The sequence below is a fragment of the Quercus lobata genome, chromosome 2, assembly GCF_001633185.2.
Source record: "Quercus lobata isolate SW786 chromosome 2, ValleyOak3.0 Primary Assembly, whole genome shotgun sequence".
Classification (NCBI taxonomy): Eukaryota; Viridiplantae; Streptophyta; class Magnoliopsida; order Fagales; family Fagaceae; genus Quercus; species Quercus lobata.
This window is the reverse complement of record NC_044905.1, coordinates 22,403,603-22,422,379: the sequence shown is the minus strand read 5'-3', so window position 1 is coordinate 22,422,379 and position 18,777 is coordinate 22,403,603. Positions and strand designations below refer to the sequence as shown.

General features: G+C 34.6%; 2 protein-coding genes across 4 annotated transcripts; both read right to left on the bottom strand.

The window, feature by feature from the left end:
• Positions 1-3,322: 3,322 nt before the first annotated feature.
• LOC115974985 lies at positions 3,323-10,834 on the bottom strand. 3 transcript variants are annotated; one of them, XM_031095588.1, is made up of 14 exons: positions 10,748-10,834; positions 10,479-10,607; positions 9,223-9,371; positions 8,546-9,113; positions 8,256-8,408; positions 6,128-6,792; positions 5,969-6,043; positions 5,717-5,894; positions 5,545-5,643; positions 5,376-5,442; positions 4,783-4,963; positions 3,866-4,631; positions 3,657-3,731; positions 3,323-3,570 (listed from the first exon to the last, which is right to left on the bottom strand). In XM_031095588.1, the coding sequence occupies exons 2-12, from the start codon at positions 10,545-10,547 to the stop codon at positions 3,890-3,892; spliced, it is 2,946 nt and encodes a 981-aa protein (XP_030951448.1). In that variant the 5' UTR covers positions 10,548-10,607; positions 10,748-10,834; the 3' UTR covers positions 3,323-3,570; positions 3,657-3,731; positions 3,866-3,889. The 3 variants fall into 3 exon arrangements, with proteins under 3 accessions (XP_030951448.1, XP_030951447.1, XP_030951449.1); XM_031095587.1 differs by having other exon boundaries at positions 10,678-10,765; XM_031095589.1 differs by lacking the exon at positions 10,748-10,834 and having other exon boundaries at positions 3,662-3,731; positions 10,479-10,694.
• A 1,077-nt stretch (positions 10,835-11,911) lies between these two features.
• LOC115961271 lies at positions 11,912-15,615 on the bottom strand. The gene is made up of 2 exons (XM_031080278.1): positions 15,544-15,615; positions 11,912-12,271 (listed from the first exon to the last, which is right to left on the bottom strand). The coding sequence occupies exons 1-2, from the start codon at positions 15,613-15,615 to the stop codon at positions 11,912-11,914; spliced, it is 432 nt and encodes a 143-aa protein (XP_030936138.1).
• Positions 15,616-18,777: the final 3,162 nt, after the last annotated feature.

The window sequence follows — 18,777 nt, the reverse complement described above, 5'->3', positions numbered from 1 at the left end:
GATGTGATTGGCTGTTTGTCACTTTTATATAGATCAATAACTTTTTCTCTACCACTCAATCTGCCACATCAAAATTGTGTTAAAATTGTGGCACAAAAGTTGTGATACTTGAATTTTTCTTTTAGACCTTTATTAAATTTCTAAGAGTACTCACATCAGCTCATACAAATTTTTTTATCTATTTTAGCATAAAAACATGTTTTTTTCTATTTTACACAATCACTTTTAAAAAACATAACAGTTTATCTATTTTACACCCTATTTTACTTAAATAATCATTGTTTATTCTTTTAATTATTATATTCATTTACTCTCTCTCTCTCTCTCTCTTAGTTATATATTTAAAAAATTTTAAAAATAAAAATAAAAAGCTCTCTCTCCTTTAAGCTCTCTCCTCTCACCTCTCTCTCATCCCAAACAAACACACACACAATGGCGTGACCATATTCATTGGTGATGGTGGTGACACCTCCAACCGGTCTATACGAAGTTTAGGTTTTCCTTCAAATTGAGTTTTGGGATGATTTTAAGTTGATTTTGGTCTGATTTTTCATTGATTTTGGGTCAATATTGTATTTGAATTATCAAGTGTTATAACTTGTAATGGGTTGTCAATTGTCATGGTGGTGGTTGGATGGGCGATGATATTGGGTCGATTTCTCCACCACAACTACTACTTTTTTTTCGTCTCTGCAATATGGGTTTGATGATTTATACGGATTTGTATATGGGTTTGATGGGTTTGGGATCTAGATTTAAGATGAGAATCAAAGGAAGAGAGAGAATCTAATGACAAAAGTGAGAGAAAAAATATTAAAATAATAAAATACAAAATTACAATAACCATATATATTTACACTATTACTGTAACAAGAATTTAAATATATACACATGTATAGATAGACTAGTGTAGGTAATTTAGCGATAAAAATATGTAAATTTGAGTCTCTCTTTTTTTATATATTATACACTCACTATCATAATTGCAAATTATTTTACGATTTTTTTTAAGTTAAAAATGACTGTTTTTTAAGGGTTTGGTCATTCATTAGTTATCAAAATTCAAAAGTGCAAGGATCATTGACCCCAGTCCGCCTAATAAGGTTTTGTGCAATTAATTTGGACAATATTAGCCCTTCAAGTTTAGATAAAAAATTTCGTCTATAAACTTGAACCCAACTTATTTAGGAACCTGGTGTTCTTTCGTCGATGAAAATCGAATATTCTATTGCGGGCAATGGTGACTCCACATTGAAGTTAAGGCGGTCACAGGACCACCCTAACCAAGAAAAAATTATTATTATTATATATAAATTTTAAAAATTTATGACTTTTTTACCTTTTAAAAAATTTGGTTCATGTTATTTTTAATTTGCAGTCAATTTCAATTAATGAGTTGACCATATGAACTAAATTAATTGCAAATTGAAAATAATAAAGACCAAATTGTCTACTATAAAAACAATAAAACATAAGGACCACATTGACAGTAAACTCAAATGTGAAGGCCATATTGTTATTTTTGCCTATATTTAACAATTATTAGACCACTAACATTTTTAAGATCTACCAGAAGGAAACTAAAATTAGTGAATAGTGATCCACTTGGAAATAGTAGGAAAAAGTATAGTTACTGCTTGAAAATTTTCAAATGACAAAAGTAATGTATTTTGGCATTCTGTTAATATTACATTTGGAAGCACATTAATCAATAACAACAACCAAAAAAAAAAAAAAAGAAGAAGAAGAAGAAGAAAGCACGAAATAACCTCCTCACATGTTAAGTTCAATGCACAAGACAATGCTTTATTGAATAATACCTTAAATTTCATGAAAACGCCATGTTAAAAGGGTTAAACTAATCCGTTTCATCTACTATAAACAGTTCAAAGGTTCTCCTTGATAGTACCAGGACCAGGGCAGTGGATCTTGATTCCAAACAAAAAATTAGTTTCATCTTAAGTCAACTATCATACAAAGTTCAAGAGTCTTCCTCTTCACCGTTTCCATAGTTGAATTTTTCCACTTAAGTTATGTGACTTTATCTCTGTTTTCTGTATTTCCTTTCTGGCAACATTAACGATAACAATTATACACTCAAATAGGTCACTTAGAACACTAGTAGTTGATTTGATTTGGTTTTGAATTGGGAAAACCCATTTCTAATGGGCTTGGGTTTGTGTCTTAGGGTGCAGATTGAATTGATTTGGTTTTGAATTGGGAAAACCCTCTTCTAATGGGCTTGGGTTTGTATCTTTGTTGGATCATGGTTTTCTGACGTGGGAATATTAATGTGAACGTTTTTTAAATTACCAAGTGCTAATCTATTACTGACTATCATCTGAGCCTTCTACAAACAGCACTCTTTTACTGTGAAAATGTTGTCTGAAGCTTTATCTTTTTCTAATATTAAAAATGTTACCATGTCACACGAAAAAAAAAAACTATATCATTGCTCCTTTAAACACATATGCAAGAAGACTAGCAACAGTTAACTTAAGGAACATGGCTCGTTTTTTATTAACTTAAAAAAAAAAGGCTAATTTGAAACTTTAAGGACTAAAATGGCTCACTTGATAAACTTTAGGAGCCAACACAGTATTTTAGCCCTTTCTTTTTTCTTGAGATGAATACATAGGAGAGGAATATGAAAGTATGGAGCAGATAGAAATAGATGAACAAGCCTCAGTTGATAACAAATAAACTGATACACTAAATCAAAATAATGAAACTTTAGGCCATGCTTTGCTCAAATCTAAAGAATCATATCCAGGTACACAGCTCTCACTTCTATGGGATTTGGGAGAGGTAGTTTATAGGCAACCTTACCCAATTTTGGAGAAGTTGAACCCTAAACTCAAACCCCAAGACTTATCACTTTGGACAAAAGGCACTTGCCATCATCACACCAAGATCCAGCCTCTGTGCTCATCAAAATCTAAACTTCCAAATAAATAATGTTGCAGAGAAAGTTTTGAAGTATTTATTCTAAGTAAATTCAATCTAACCACCAAAGATTTTGGATTATTCAGGATAGGCATCAACTTATATAAATGAGCAGCTATAAGAATTATAACAAGGCAAAAGGCAGAAGATGGAGGGAGTAAAAAGAAGAAAAGAAACACGGAACAAAATAAATTCAGCTTAAGCTTGAGCAAAGATCTAACGTGCAAATCAGTGAGCAGAAATGCTTATGCGTGCAAATATCTGGGACAGTTCACAGCTACCAAGCATAGCTCTAGCACCATATCAGAATATAAGGAACCAGAAGAAGTCAGGAACCCACATCAGGCTGTAAAATATACAAATAAATGCATTAAACTGTGTTCAGAAAAGGGGAAAATTTTTATTTTTGCCCAGTTGTGAATATGGGGCAACCTTCATTAGTTCTTCCTCTAACCTCGAGGAATCAAATCCAATTGAACAATGGAAACATTCAATTATAAATAAATGCGAACAATTAGAAATATGATTATGAAAACGAGAGAAATATGAGTGCAGACGATGGTGCAGTAGCAATGACTTCCTCTTTTGCGCATTAATTCTCGAAACATCTGCCCGCTTGCATACCTGTAACCACAGTGAGAAAAGACTCACAATCATACATTGATACATATGAGAAAATACATAGGGTCAATAAGCATCTAAATCCAAACCTTACAGATTTTCAACCCATAGGACTTTCAGCATAGTTCTTCTGTGCACATACAGAATGTCTTTTGCCACAAGACCTAGGAAATTGCAGTGAAGCAAAAAAGGGTTCAAGATATTTTTCTTAAATAAAAAAGGATTAAAGATTGGCATACAGATTAGTAGTATGATATAAATACCATATAGAAATGGCAATTGAAAAAGGATGACTCACCTAATTCACAAGATTTGCCCATCATTATCTGCTATTATTATCTTCAATATTGCTAGCTTTCTGATTGGTACTGCCTTTGGAATCAACGTAAGGGGTTAGAGGTGGGAAAGAAGGGACACCCTGCAATATGAATTTGCGGCCACTTTTCAAGTCCCCTGAAGAGCTTGACCCTAGCTCACGCGAATGCCTCTTGGGAGGAGAAACTCGCTTCCAATTTGGGCAACTTATTTTAACAGAGTTACGTGGTGTAGCACAATCCTTCAATATCTCAGGAGTGTCATCTTCCAGAATGTCACAAAACCCACTGTTAGGGTTAAGGCCCTGAAGCGATTTGGTCCCACCAAACCTACTCATCGGAGTAATTGGTGAACTACGCCAACAAAGGGAACCACTAGATGAGACATAGCCAGTTCCAGGAGAAAGTTGAACTGGTGAAATGTTCTTCCACTCTCTCATTTTGGATGAAGTTGAAGAAGCCATGGCTGTCAAGGGTTGATCTGATAGTGGAGTTAGATGGCATATATTTGAAACTGCATCACCTTTTGGTGAGAATTGGTCCATTACCTCCACGTTATTGTAGTCTAGTTGCCAATCATAAGAACCTACATTCAGTGATTCTTTACTTTGCAGAAGCATGTCACTGCTATTCAAAGTTTCAGGAGCTTTTGGTTTATCCGCGCAAGATGACAAGATGGTAAGATCAGATTCCGGTGATTGGAGGTATCTTCTAGAAAGAAGTTGGGATTTTGGTTCAGCCATTCCATTACTAGATTTTTTATGCAAGGGGAAGGAAAAAATAGCAATTAGCAAATAAGTTCAGTTTAAAGTAATGATTTGAATTATTTTCAGAATAAATGAGATATTCCTTTATATTTCTTGCTGAGAAAAAGTTAGATGTCATCATCAAAGGATCTTACCTTGAGTACTGAAATGATGGTGTCAATGGAGTGAAGTGCTGATCATACAACTCAGCCTGTAAGAAATCTTCCTCGGTTGCCACCATTTCTAGCTTCTCATTAAATATGCCTTCAAATTTTTCCTCACCAGCTCTCTCCCTAACCATTTCTTTTGTCACACCAAGCTCAGTAGCACCATATTCTGAAAAGCCAGCAACAATGAATTATTTTAACCAAAATTACAGCAACTGATTTTTCACCCTTTTCTTGAGTATTAAAAACATGTCAGCTGTGGTATTCCAGGAATCACTTCATAATCCTCAAACAAAATACTAAAACTTTGAACACTTCCCTAGGGCAAACCAATCTTCTAAGGTTCAGTAAATAATAAATTTTTAACAAAGAATGATCGTAAATAGTCATTAAGGCCTATAAAATTAATCTTTGATTGCTACTTTATAATATACTTAACATGAGCGGTTGTTTAACATATGAATAGAACCCTCCTATATTTCGTTCTCTTATATTCTGATGCATAATAAGGAAAAATTGATTGTATTAATGACAATATTATAAGGAGTTGAGAAACAGAAGCTCGTAGGATATGTTCCTACCTTCCTTTTTGCCATAGACATTTTTACATCCATCGCACCGACATCCACTGGAGCATCCTACATTAGCCTAATGAAAATGAAGAGAAAGAAAGTTAAACTAGAGTGATTGGAAAACAAAAATAGTTACAAGCCTGATGATTATGTAGTTTTAAAGAATATAAATATGAACCTGATAGCACTCGCAATATTTCTTAAGACACATTGACTTTTTGCAGTTGCAGCCTCTTTTGTGCCTCACAGAGGATGGGGGCACTTGATTTCTGTCTTCCTATGTTAAAGAAAATGCAATAATCAAGTTGCTAAGTAAGAATACAACTAAATTTGAACTGAAGATTTCATACCCGATTATTGAACTCAGTGACATGTTGTACAATCTTGGGAGCAAAAGCAAGTGGATTACGGGATTCTATTTGTTGACGTATTTCAAGAACCGTATCTTCATATTCAGGTTTGTTAAAGCACCCTTGGCAAGCACATGGTTCAGCACAGTAGATTCCAGCAGCAAAGCAATCACAATAACTGACAAGGGAGAAATCATCTTTAATATGACAAAACATGTTTACAAGTGTAAAATCTTAGACAAATTTACTTACAGTTTCAAACACTTGGTCTTCTTACAGTTACAACGCTTGCAACCATCACCATCAATGGTGCTTGAAGTTTTCTTTCTGAAAAATAATGTACAATTTAGTGGCTAACTCAACAGTCACAAAATAGAGATAGAATACCATACTACAAGAAAGAAAATGTACCTTTTCTTTTTGGGGCTTACTTGGCTGTACTCCTCATTACTATCAACTTCTTCAGAGTTAAATTTCCTCTTATCATGTGGAGTTGTGTCATACTCTATAGGCTTCAACAAATTCGAAGGTTCTGTAGTGTGGGGAGACTCACAAAGGGCAGAACTTGCAGCTATTGAAGCCTTAGTTTTGTACCTCACATCTTCAGCAATAAATGCAATTTTCTCAACTACATTTGATGAAATCGGGCAACTCTTCATTTTCTCCAATGAATGAAAATTCATGACAGATGCTGACTTCATCCCCTGTACTCCCATATAATCCTCTGCAAGTTTGAGCCTTGCAGTGGCACCACAAGTTACCGGCACAGCATTGACAATGCTATTCAAATGCAAGCCAATACTGGATGGCTTGGAAATTGATAAGGGAGAGTTTCCACTATATCGTGGAGGATACAAATTAGTCCTAGATTGGATCACTTGTCTCCTACTAGAAGCCGCAATTAAATCTGCATGAGATGATTCCAAACTTTTTAATTCTGCAACAGTGGCAGGTGACCTTGAAGTGGTTACTTCATTAGTAGGATCCAAGGAGCCAGCACTATTTTCAATAGTGTTCAATAAAGCCTCTTCAAACTGAAGGCAACGTCTACGCAAACCTCGTTGATTTTCACTGGCCTACATATTAACTTTCGCAATTATTATACTGCAAAAAGAAAATCCTAATAGGCAAGTAGAGCCACAAGGCCATGCTTGGTTCACGTTTAATGAATTAAGCCAGCAGCTAGCACTTTTCATTAATTATGCATCAAAAAATTAAAAAATGAATCAAATCATTAAGGAGATTTGACTATTGTTGGCCCACTGCATATCATTTTCCTTTTGCATAATACAGTGGTCAAGAAATGTCCCCAAAGGAAAAGTAATCACGAGTGTGCCATAAAATCTTCAGAAGCATCGTTTTGAAAATGGCTACCATGTGGGGCTAAAGCATGACAAAGATCCCCCTATTACTACTCATGCAAGATTCAGGAACCAGCCCCTTCTGCCACAATCTAAAACTCTTTTCCCTGTAACTCCTAGAGCCTTTCCATAAAGAAAGATTGTTCAAAACATCTGATTCAATAAATTATTTTCCTCCCTTTTTCTATTAATTATAACTTATTGCAATTTCTAAATTCTAATGATGCAGATTGAACTCAAGACTCTTGCCTGGGCTAAAGCATGACAAAGATCCCCCGATTGCTACTTATGCAACATCCAGGAACCAGTACCTTCTGCCACAATCTATAACTCTTTTCCCTGTAACTCCTGGAGCCTTTCCATAAAGAAAGGTTGTTCAAAATATCTGATTCAATAAATGATCTGCCTCTCTTTTTCTATTAAGCATAACTTAATTCAATTTCTAATGATACAGATTGAACTCAAGACTCTTACCTGTTCATTGTAAGCTGCCTTAAAACTTCAATGATTTTAGACAAGATAAATAAAGATGTCACCCAAAAGACAAAAAATAAGGTAAAGTTTTAGGTCATGAAATTCAGATTAGATCATCTATTTCCCAAGCTAGGACCTAGTGAAGGTGGTTCAACCCATACACATGATAGCCAAAGTCATGATGCAACAAATTCAGCATTACATCCACCTTAAGAATCACAAAGCCATATGATGAGACTTCACAAGTTATGGTTGACTTTTCGTCTATTATACATGAGTATCTATTTAATGGGCAGCATTATATACAAAGTACAATAATGAAGGGGGCCAGGTATAGACATTTTAGCAAACCTCTTTCAGGCAAAAGGAAGAAAAGGGGAAGGGGGAAAAATATAAGAATTAGTAATCAGGAACTACTGCACACCAATGATCAACAAAAACCTCAAATGTATTCAATGTAATATGAACAACACATTCCATCTATTATAATATGCATAGAACTTTATCTGAAACTTTAAACCAACAAACCACCCCCACCACCACCCCCCCACCCCCCCAAAACAAAAAAAAAATATTGGTCTAATATTCATCTTAAGAGTATTATAGCTCCTAAAGTAGCAGTTATAGTATTAGAAATAAATAAATAAAAGGATGTACATGGACAAAAATTAGTAGAGGAAATGGAGATGAGCTAAATTGTATACCTCAGGATTGTGCAGGATAAGGTTCCCAACAGGTCTATGTGGGATTGTTGCCACATTCTCACCATTGTCTTCACACACCTGAACAATCTGTGATGGTTTAGACAGTGATTGAGGAGTAGAATCACAACCACCCTGTTGGCCACCTCCTGCATTCTGCAACATAAAAGCTCATGATCAATGGAAACAAAACATGAAAATCAAAAAATCATCTTAATCAAACTACATGGTCCTACTCCTAGTCACTTTTTTAGTTTTTCATAATAAATGTAGAAAGCAAAATTTTGTGTTACCTGACAGGATGCATCTTCATATTGTTGTCCTTGAAAAGCATGGTCTACAGATAAATCAGACTCAATAGTTGGGCATACATCAGTTGGCCATCGACCGTCCCTTTGTAGTTCCTTAGTATTAAGTGACTTCACATCAAATGTTGGCTTTCCATGGAGATCCTCTTGAGCTTGCTTTGATAAAATAAGTGGTGCCTTTACTTCTGTCCCTGCATCCTTACCCATGTCATGTTTATCATCAAATTTAATGGTATTCTTTGAGGCAGGTAAGCCAGTTGCTGATGATTCAGGTAATATACTAGATTGATTCAGAGATGCATTGGCTGAATCCACAGAATGAACAGTGTCCAACTCCACAGGATCAGCAAAGTATTCATCAACACATCCCGAGGAACTGCAGGGTTGTGCTTGAGCATATTTCTTAATTTCAGCGTCTTTATGAGCATCAGTGATAAACACCCTGCATAATTGGGTCACAGATTTCTTGGACTCACCAGGATCATCAGCAGATTTCTTTTCTTTGTCATCATTACAAGATATTTCTTCTTTTGATGATAAAAGGTCCTGAGGCCTGATGTGATTTGTAATTGTCATGTAATCAATGGCAAAAAGAATTCATGCACAAAAGAATTCATATAAAATTTGGGGGAAAAAAGCCTTAGATCGAAGGCAACTCTGACCTCTTGAGAAGAAATGTTTCAGAGTTTGAACTTATGCGTGATGATGTGAATACAAGAGGAGGAGAATTAAATCTAGGAAACCCTTGTGCTACTTGCACAGCTTTGACAGGCTTAATTGGCGAAAGGTCGCTAAACAAACAAGGGGATTCCTAAAATCAAAGGGAAAAAAAATGATAAGGCACACATTGTTCATAATATTGTACATAAAAAACCCATTTACTCCACAATACTACGGACATGTTCTTCCTTAAGTTGCATCCATAAAAATTAAAAATTCAAAAAGAATATTCCTAGCATCCATTTGAAACCCATGAGGTAGCATGAGCATTTGAACTTTCTTTATTAGTTTTCCTTTTCAAGTTTAACAGGGTTCTCCATGTGAGAAACAAAAGTTAATGTGCCACTATGAGACATAAATCCTTGTAGGAGAAGAAACACTAGTGAAATTACAAATGTGAATTTACCAAATCTCCATACCATTGGTAAGATATGGAAGCGAGAAACAAAGATGAATAATAATTAAGACCACATAGATTACTACTATTTTGTTAATTAAGTTAAAAAGAAGTCCATAGTAGTATCTCTATTATTGTTTTGACTTATTTAAATCAAAGTGTTCCAAGTGCTAACATACTTAACAGAACCAAGTTTCAAGATTCAAATGCCCTCTTTTCACTCAGTTTTGATGGGAAAAACGCATCAAATGAGCCAAAAACAGGTCCTTTCGGTTTATTAGCCCAAACGAGCAAACAACAAATGAACCCCTTTGCAGAAGATATAAACCACAACAAACTTGAAAAGTCCAAGCTGTAATAACACACATATGTTTGTAGAACTACAATGTACATATCCCTCAATTAATAAAAATAATGCACAACATATATACTTATCAAAAATGAAATAATTCACAATATTCCAAATCGATAACCCATTACTAAACAAACATAAAAATCAAAAATAAAACCTGAATTCATTGAAAAATTTCCCAAAACCCAATTCAAATGCGTATCCCACTAGCAAAATTAAGCAAACAGCATCAACCCTATCTACATTGTCGAACCTTGTAATTTCAACCCACATTAACAATATATATATATATATATATATATATATAAACCCCCCACCAAAAAAAAAACAATGCAACAAGCATAAGAGTTAAGTAAGATCTACAACACAAATTCCATTGATGTAAAACATGAAGTAACCAATTACTACTACTAAGGCGACAGAACCCCAGTTGTAGGAAGTGAAATTACTTGAACTGACAGAGAATCTGAGGTAGTTGTGGTTTTGGTTTCAGCAGATTGAGGGGAACCCATTAGCATGAAACCTTGACCTTAACCTTAATACTAGAAACCTCTCTCAGCATCTTCTTCGTCTCTCTCCTGTGAGAAAATCTAGTGATTGTTTGTTTTTATTTTATCGAAGTAGAAAAAAAAAAAAAGATAGACATACTGAATGAAGACGATAGGCTAGAAACGCGGGCGTTTAAACACACAAAATAAAACCGAGCGGGAATTCTTACACTTTTCTGGGTCGGCTCCAAATTTTTATTTTAACGTTATACTTTAGGTTTGGTTTTTTCTAATCTTTTAGTACTTTTTTTTTTTTTTTCGAATTTTGTAAAGCTAACATTATCTCTTTTTTTCACAATTTTGTTATAACCACTTACTGGATTTGTTGTAATTAGAACAATATCACTTTTGTTTAGATAATAGTAAATTATTTACAAAAATAAATAAATAACGACAAATCATATCATCCTATCCAAAAAAAAACAACAACAACAAATCATATCAATAATTGTTAAAAAATTATGAAAAAATGTTGAATCAATTGTTATCATTATCAATAAGTGAATTTTTTATGTAAAAATGCCAATCAATCACGAGGTTGTTGTAGGTTGTTGTTTTAGATATGATTTGTTTTTTGAGTGGTAAGATAATATATCAATTGAATTATTTCAATGAAATTTAAATGATCATCTATCTATTATGTTTTTTTTTTTTTTTTTGGTTAGAAATTTCTAATAAATCTTCCCCACTCTAATGAAAATTATAAGCTCCTCACGGTAAACTACTTCATTTGTTTACTATTTTACTAAAAGATTTTCATCGGTTTAAAATTGCTAAGTTAAAAAAAAAAAAAAAAAGTTTTAAAACAAAAATTAACTACTAACTCAATAATTTTAAACAAATGAGAGTCTTTTAGTGAAATGGTAAAAAAGTGATATGATCTATCATAAGAATTGTATAATTTCTCCACCCTAATGGTATGTTTGGTTGGGGTGAAATGATAGGAGGGAGAGAAAATATAAGAGAAAATGAGAGAGAATAGTGTTTGGTTGGGGGAAGAGAAAATGAAGATGGGGGAGTTTTCTCCATTAGCCCACCATTTAAGAAGAAAAAGTTTTCTCTCCAATTTGGGAAGAAAACAAGAGAGAAAAGTGAGGAGAGAGTGAATTTGATGTGAAATTACCCCTCTATATATCCTCCCCTTTATTTATTACTGTTTTTTTTTTTTTTTTGGTAAACCATGATATAATATTAAACTAAGAATTAACAAGTCTATTACAAAACATGCTAGCTTTATCAAAAGCTAACAAATTTTCCACCACAAGCAGTGGGTTACAAAAAAACACAAAATGAGAGCCGGATTGTGCTCTAAGCTTGGCCAAAGCATCCGCACATTAATTAGCTTCACGGTAGACATGAAGCACGCGCTTGTTTGGGATTTGCTTCGAGAGGCTCCTACAATCAAAGAGTAAAGGCTCCATCATAATATTTTCGGCTTCATTGTTCATAAGCAAAACAATGCTCAACGCGCCTAGCTCAATGATAAGGTTGCTCACACCCATCTCCCTAGCTATATTTAATCTATCCCTTAACGCCCACAGTTCAGCCATGAAGCTGTTGGTGTGCCCAATCCCTCTAACATATCCCTTCACCCAATTACCTTCATGATCATGAAATAAGCCTCCTCCACCTGCCTTGCCGGTATTATTTATAGCTGAACCATTAGAGTTCAACTTCAACCAGCCCCACGGTGGCTTCTCCCATCCCACAAGAATGATAGTTTTGGCCTTGCCGGGATTATTACTGTTACTTCTTCTTCTTCTTTTTTATGTGGTAAATGTTATTAGCTTTTTTTTTTCTTTTTTTGAGAAACAAACACACACACACACGCACAATGTTATTAGCTTATTGTGCTGCCTCTTTCTTTATTTATTTATTTTTTATTATTATTATTCCTTCCTTCTTGTTTTGCCTTTTCACTGTACCATGGTCCATGGTTGGCTCTTTTTCTTTTCTTTTCTTCTTTTCTTTCTTTCTTTCTTTTTTTTCCTTTTTTCCTCATATTAAACGCAACTTTTTATTATTATCATTTTTTTTTTTTTTTTTTTGAGGAAGGCTATGTGTTTTATTAGTTGTGTTTGTTTTGTAATTTTGTAATAATTAAAAATAATAATTTTTATAAACTATTAAAATTTTTATTTTTTGTGTACTAAGGGCACGAGAATATATTTATACAAACTACATTTTTTATCCTCCCAACTTTTAACTCAACCAAACAAGAGAGTTTTCATCCCTCCACTTTTCCACTCCCTTAACTAAATACATGGAGGGAAAACTAAATCGTTTTTATCTACCAACTTTTCCACTACCTTCCCATTTTTTTTCCTCTCACTTTTCAATTCTTCCAACCAGACAGACCCTAAGACTCAAACTAGTAAGTGCCTAGAGAAGTACCATTGGACCGTTAAGGTCATTAACTATCTTTTATTCTATAATATGTGTGTTAGGGGTGGCTCAACCATTTTATGTCATTTAGATAATAGTCTAAGGCTCCTAAATGGAAGAATGCCTCTAAAATATAATATATTATATCTATTTGTTTTATAATATTGCATAAAAATAATATTATAATAAAAAAGTAAGGGCTTTCACTTAGAATTGTTTTATTTTAATTTTTTTAAAATACATCTTCTCTTGGCCAATATAATGCATTGTCTATCTGTCTTGCAGTTTAAAATCTTTAATTAAGGCCAAAAATTTTGATAAATAAATTTATTTTTTAAAATATGGGAAAATTACACTCCTCTCTCTTGAAGATGGACAAATGACACTCTACACAAAACTTAAAAGGGGAAAAAAATTCCCCCCCTTTGACATCCAATTTACCAAATTTTGTTAAATTAATAATATTAAAAAATGTTGTGTGCTAACTTGCCCTTTGTTTTCAACAATTACCCTCCATTTCATAATTAAAATTAATTTTTTTAAAATTTTAATTCAAACGTATTCAAAAAATATTAAGTATGAATTTTGTTTATTATTATTCTTTTTCTTTTTTCGACTGGTCATGGAGAGATTTACCATTGCAAGTGTTTTGATACTTGATAAATTTTGCATTTTTATTCTCAATTTATCAGTAATTTTTTTTTATTAACCATGATTAAACTTTTGTAAAAATATTCTTACCGAAGTTTAGGATATTTCATTATTAATATAAAGAAAATTGGGTAGTGTTAATTTCTTCAAATCTCAAATGAGGAGAGTGTTTTTTTCCTTCAGGTTTGTGGTGGAGTGTCATTCCTCCAAACCTTAAGGAAGGGGAGTGTAATTCTCCCTTAAAATATTATACTTTTTTGAATGTTCAAATATTTTATTAATATATTTTACTATGTTTCTGGTAGTTTAAGAGTGAGAAATTTTTCAATCTCCCAAAAATTTTACTCTTCCTTTCTCTCTCTATCAAAATTAAAAATTAGAATTAATAGTTTTTGAGATGAATTTATTACTGGAATCCATTGTTCAATAATTGAAATCCAACATTGCCATAAGAGAGACAGTGACTATCTAAAATATGATATTTATTATGATATAGATTATTTCGATATTTTTAGAATTAAAAGTTTTAAAATATGTTTTGTAAATATATGAAAATATTCCAATTAATGTATTAAATTATATAAAAAGGTTGGATTATTTTTTCTAATTCATGTATCGCTTATAAAATATTAAGTAATAATATATTTTACATTTGCGTCTAATCCCAAAATGTGTTGAGTTGGCCCAAAACTATGCTTAATTTTTGTGGACCGTGAATTTGAATAATGTTTGAAAAGATTTTGTTTGTAGTTGAATTTTCAATTTTTAAAAATTTTTATTTTATACTTAATATACTTTAAGCATATGAAAATATCCATTGCAATGTGGCCATATTTTGCTTGAAATGCATTTAACATGCTAATATCATAGCTAATATTTCACGTTTTTTACATGATCACAGTGGTATTAGTACAAAGAAGCCAATTCAATGGAGGCTAAAGTTGTTAAAAAAAATCAAATGCCAAATTAATGGCTTTTACTCCATTGAGATATTGGAAGAAGCTAATACGAAAATTTCTTATCAAGGTTTCAATAGACTTAACAAAAATGACAAAATAACATTTAATCCTCAAATATTTTCTATTTTATTTTTTTATTAAAATAAAATTACCTGCTTTATAATTTATTATATTTATATACATTGATACAGAAAGTTGAGTTTTAGGAGATTTTACTAATAGCTAGAAATATCATAAATTTTTGGCGCATGGGCAATGTCAATGGTGGAATTCATGCTTTAATAAAATGCACATATATTTTTAAATCAAATTAGATATCCAAAAATTTTGGGTTAAATGGTAAATTATAGAATTCCATTCTAAACTATTCTATTGGGATACTAGCACTTTACACGCCCAAGCTATTTAAACTTGTCACCACCCCAATCTTGGTAAACTTTGCAAATTGCTCTCACCACCTAATCTAAAACCAAAAAAAAAAAAAAAACCGGGAAATATATAGCTCTCCCCATAAAATCGTGTGTTTGTGTATATTTCTTTTGGATTAGAATTTTTTTTTTTTGAGAATCAATAAACAGTGCTTTATATTAAAGAAGGCCAAAAAGATCAGCCTGTAAAACAGATGAACTATATGGTGGTACATCTTCCATCCAAACATTAGATTGAGATAGGTTCTTAGCTCGCCTTGCTAAAGAGTGAGTTAGACCGTTACATTGCCTTCTAACATGAGTAAAATTAATCGATGATAAATAAGAGGCTATGATCTGAATATCCTTCACTAAGTGGCCAAAACTTGCTAAAGAGTAAGAGTCTTCCCTTAGTGCTGTAATGAGGATCTGAGAATCACTTTCCAACACTATATTTCTGAAACCCGTTTCCACTGCTAGCTCCATGCCTCGTCAAGCTGCCAGCACTTCCACTTCTATCACCGTTGAGGGCAGAGGAATGCGTTCAGATAGAGAGACCATTACCTGCCCATGCTCGTCCCTGATGACCACACCCAAACCAGCTGTATTTTCCGCAGCAAAAAGAGTCCCATCCATGTTCACCTTGTACTGACCAGAACCTGGAGGTTGCCAGCTTGTTATTGGACTTCCCCCTGGCGCTCCCCGTGTCGTGTTATGTTGTGGAAATTCACCCACCCTTTCCCTGGCTCGCTACAATAAGTGGTCCAATTTTTCTGCATTCTTACCCAGTCGAAGATTGTTTCTCCGATTCCATAATGCCCACATCACCATGGCAAATAGTGTTGGTTCTCTATTTTCTCCAAAGACAGTCCCGATAAGGTCGACAAAAGACTCGGTTCTTCTCAAATTTTCATGGTTCCATAGAGGCATTTTTATCCAGAGTTCCTCAAGCTTCGGACAACTGTAGAGAGCATGTTTCACATCTTCAGTGTGCTCTCGGCATGCTTCACAGCCTGCATCTTGAATGATCTTCCGTCGAACCAGATTGTCCTTAGAAGGCAAGGAATTTTTAGTTACCCTCCAGACCAAATTCTTCGCTTTGCTCAGCATGGGTAGGTTCCAAATGGCTTGCCACAAAGGTTTTAACCTTGACGTATCAGATTGTCCAGGTTGTGTATTCTGGAATTCCTTTTGCAGAAGTTGATACCCGGATTTCACAGTATATTCTCCTTTAGGATTATAGGGCCATGTGAGTACATCAGGCTGATTAGTGCGACATAGGGGGATTGTTCTTATGATCTCCACTTCAAAACTGAGCAAGGTGTTCTCCAGCACCTCTGTTTTCCATTGTCTCTGCTCCGCATCTATCAAAGAACTCACTTTTGCACCTACCAGTGTCTTAGGCCGAGGTGATAATACCCTGGGAGAGTATTTTCTCGGCAACCAACTATCTGTCCATATGTCTACAAATTTTCCATCCCCTATCCGCCAAATTGCTCCTTTTTTTATGACTTCTCTACCTCTTATTATACTACACCATGCATATGAAGCTGAGCTCGGGTTGGCTGCCTCCATGATTGTACTTGTTGGAAAGAATTTTGACTTAAACACCCTATAGAACAAAGATGTTTTGTCATGCAAGAGCCGCCAAATTTGTTTCGCCAATAATGCATCATTGAACATTGATAAATCCTTAAACCCCATTCCACCTTGGGACTTAGGTTTACAAAGCTCTTCCCATTTAATCCAATGGACCTTTCGGCCTTCTCCCCTTTGGCCCCAAAAGAATTTTTTGATGAGGGCCTCGATTTCATGACATAACCCAATTGGCAATTTGAAGCATGACATCGTGTAGGTAGGAAGCGCTTGAGCAACCGCCTTGATTAAAACCTCCCTTCCTGCTTGTGAGAGCAACTTCCCTTCCCATCCTTGCAACTTTTTCCACACCCTTTGCTTTATGTTGTCAAAACTCTCCCTTTTCTTCCTTCCAATAAAGGATGGCAACCCCTAGTACTTCTCATATTGTTGGACCACCGAAACTCCTAGAGCTTGCTTTATAGATTCTTGCATAGCTGGGGATGTGGACTTGCTAAAGATGAGAGTGGTCTTTTCTCGATTTATTTGCTGCCCTGAAGCTCTCTCATATGTATTTAAAATCTCCAGCAAATTTTGACAATCATTTTCTTGTGCCCTGCAGAAAATAAGACTATCATCTGCAAAAATGAGATGGGTTAGTTTAGGACCATTACAAGAAATAAAGACTCCTTTAATTTCTCCCAGATCTTCGGCTTTTTTCAACAAACCATGAAAGCCCTCGGTGCATAGAAGAAAAAGATATGGGGAGAGAGGGTCTCCTTGACGAAGCCCCCTAGTTGGAACAATGTTTCCTTGTGGCTCCCCATTTATCAAGATTGAATAAGTGGCTGTGGATATGCATCCCATCATTAGCTTCACCCAAGCCTCACAAAACCCCATTTTTTTCATCAGTTTCTCCATGTACAACCATTCAACCCTATTGTAGGCTTTACTCATATCCAGTTTGAGTGCCATAAAGCCTGTACTTCCTGTGCTATGATTTCTCATATAATGCAAAGTTTCAAAAGCAACCATGATATTATCAGAAATCAGTCGGTCAGTCATAAAAGCACTTTGATGTTCAGACACAATATCAGGCAGCATCTTTTTCAACCTATTTGCTAGGACCTTAGAGTATACCTTATATAGGACATTACTAAGGGAAATAGGTTGATATTGTGAAATGTATTCCGGGTTTTTTACTTTGGGGATTAAAGTAATAAAGAAGTGGCCAAGTGAGGGTGGAAAAGTACCCGTATTCAAATACATAAGTATAGCATCTGTAACATCATTACTAACCAAAGACCAATAGTTTTGATAAAAAATTGGAGGCATACCATCTGGACCAGGTGACTTTAATGGTGCCATTTGTTTGAGTGCTACCTCCACCTCTTGTGCCGTGAATTCCCCCATCAATTCGGAGTTCATCTCCTCTGTAACTACATGTGGGATTTGCTCCAAAATTGTCTCAAAGCTGGTCGGATTTGAGGAGGTAAATAAATCTTGATAAAAATCCACCACCGTGTCCACCATACTACTCTGATCAGTGCACCATCTGCCCTCTCTATTATATAATCCTTTAATGTAATTTCTCTGTCGCCGTTCAGACGCTTTACTATGAAAATACCAGGTATTTTTGTCACCATCTCTGAGCCACTTAATTTTAGACCGTTGGGACCACATTTGAGCTTCACGGTCCAAAAGTACATTAATTTCATGTTCAAGCCTTCTCACCCGTGCCACATCTCCTCCTCTGCTTGCTGCCAGTTCAGCCTTGGATAATAGTTTTTTCTTTTCCTTTTGATTCATGCCTCACACTCCCAAAACTTGTCTTACTCCACTTCGAAAGTGCTTCATTGCAATTCTGAATTTTTTTGATCACCCTATTGCAAGCAGTAGCTTCAATATCCTTTTTCCACACCGCTTCAATGGTTGCACCACACCCTTGCTCGGCCATCCACATCTACTCAAACCTGAAAGGTTTTTGCTGATTACACTCCATACCTTTAGACCGAATTAATAAGGCTTTATGATCCAAAGCCGTTGTGTCTAAATGGTACACTTTTGTATCTGGGAACATTGAGAACCAATCATTGGTTGCAACAGCCCGGTCCAACCTCTCCCATACAATATAGTTCTCAAAATGCTTATGCCAAGTGAACATAGGTCCAACAAAACCCAAGTCCATAAAACTGCATTCATCCAAAACATCTCTAAACCCTT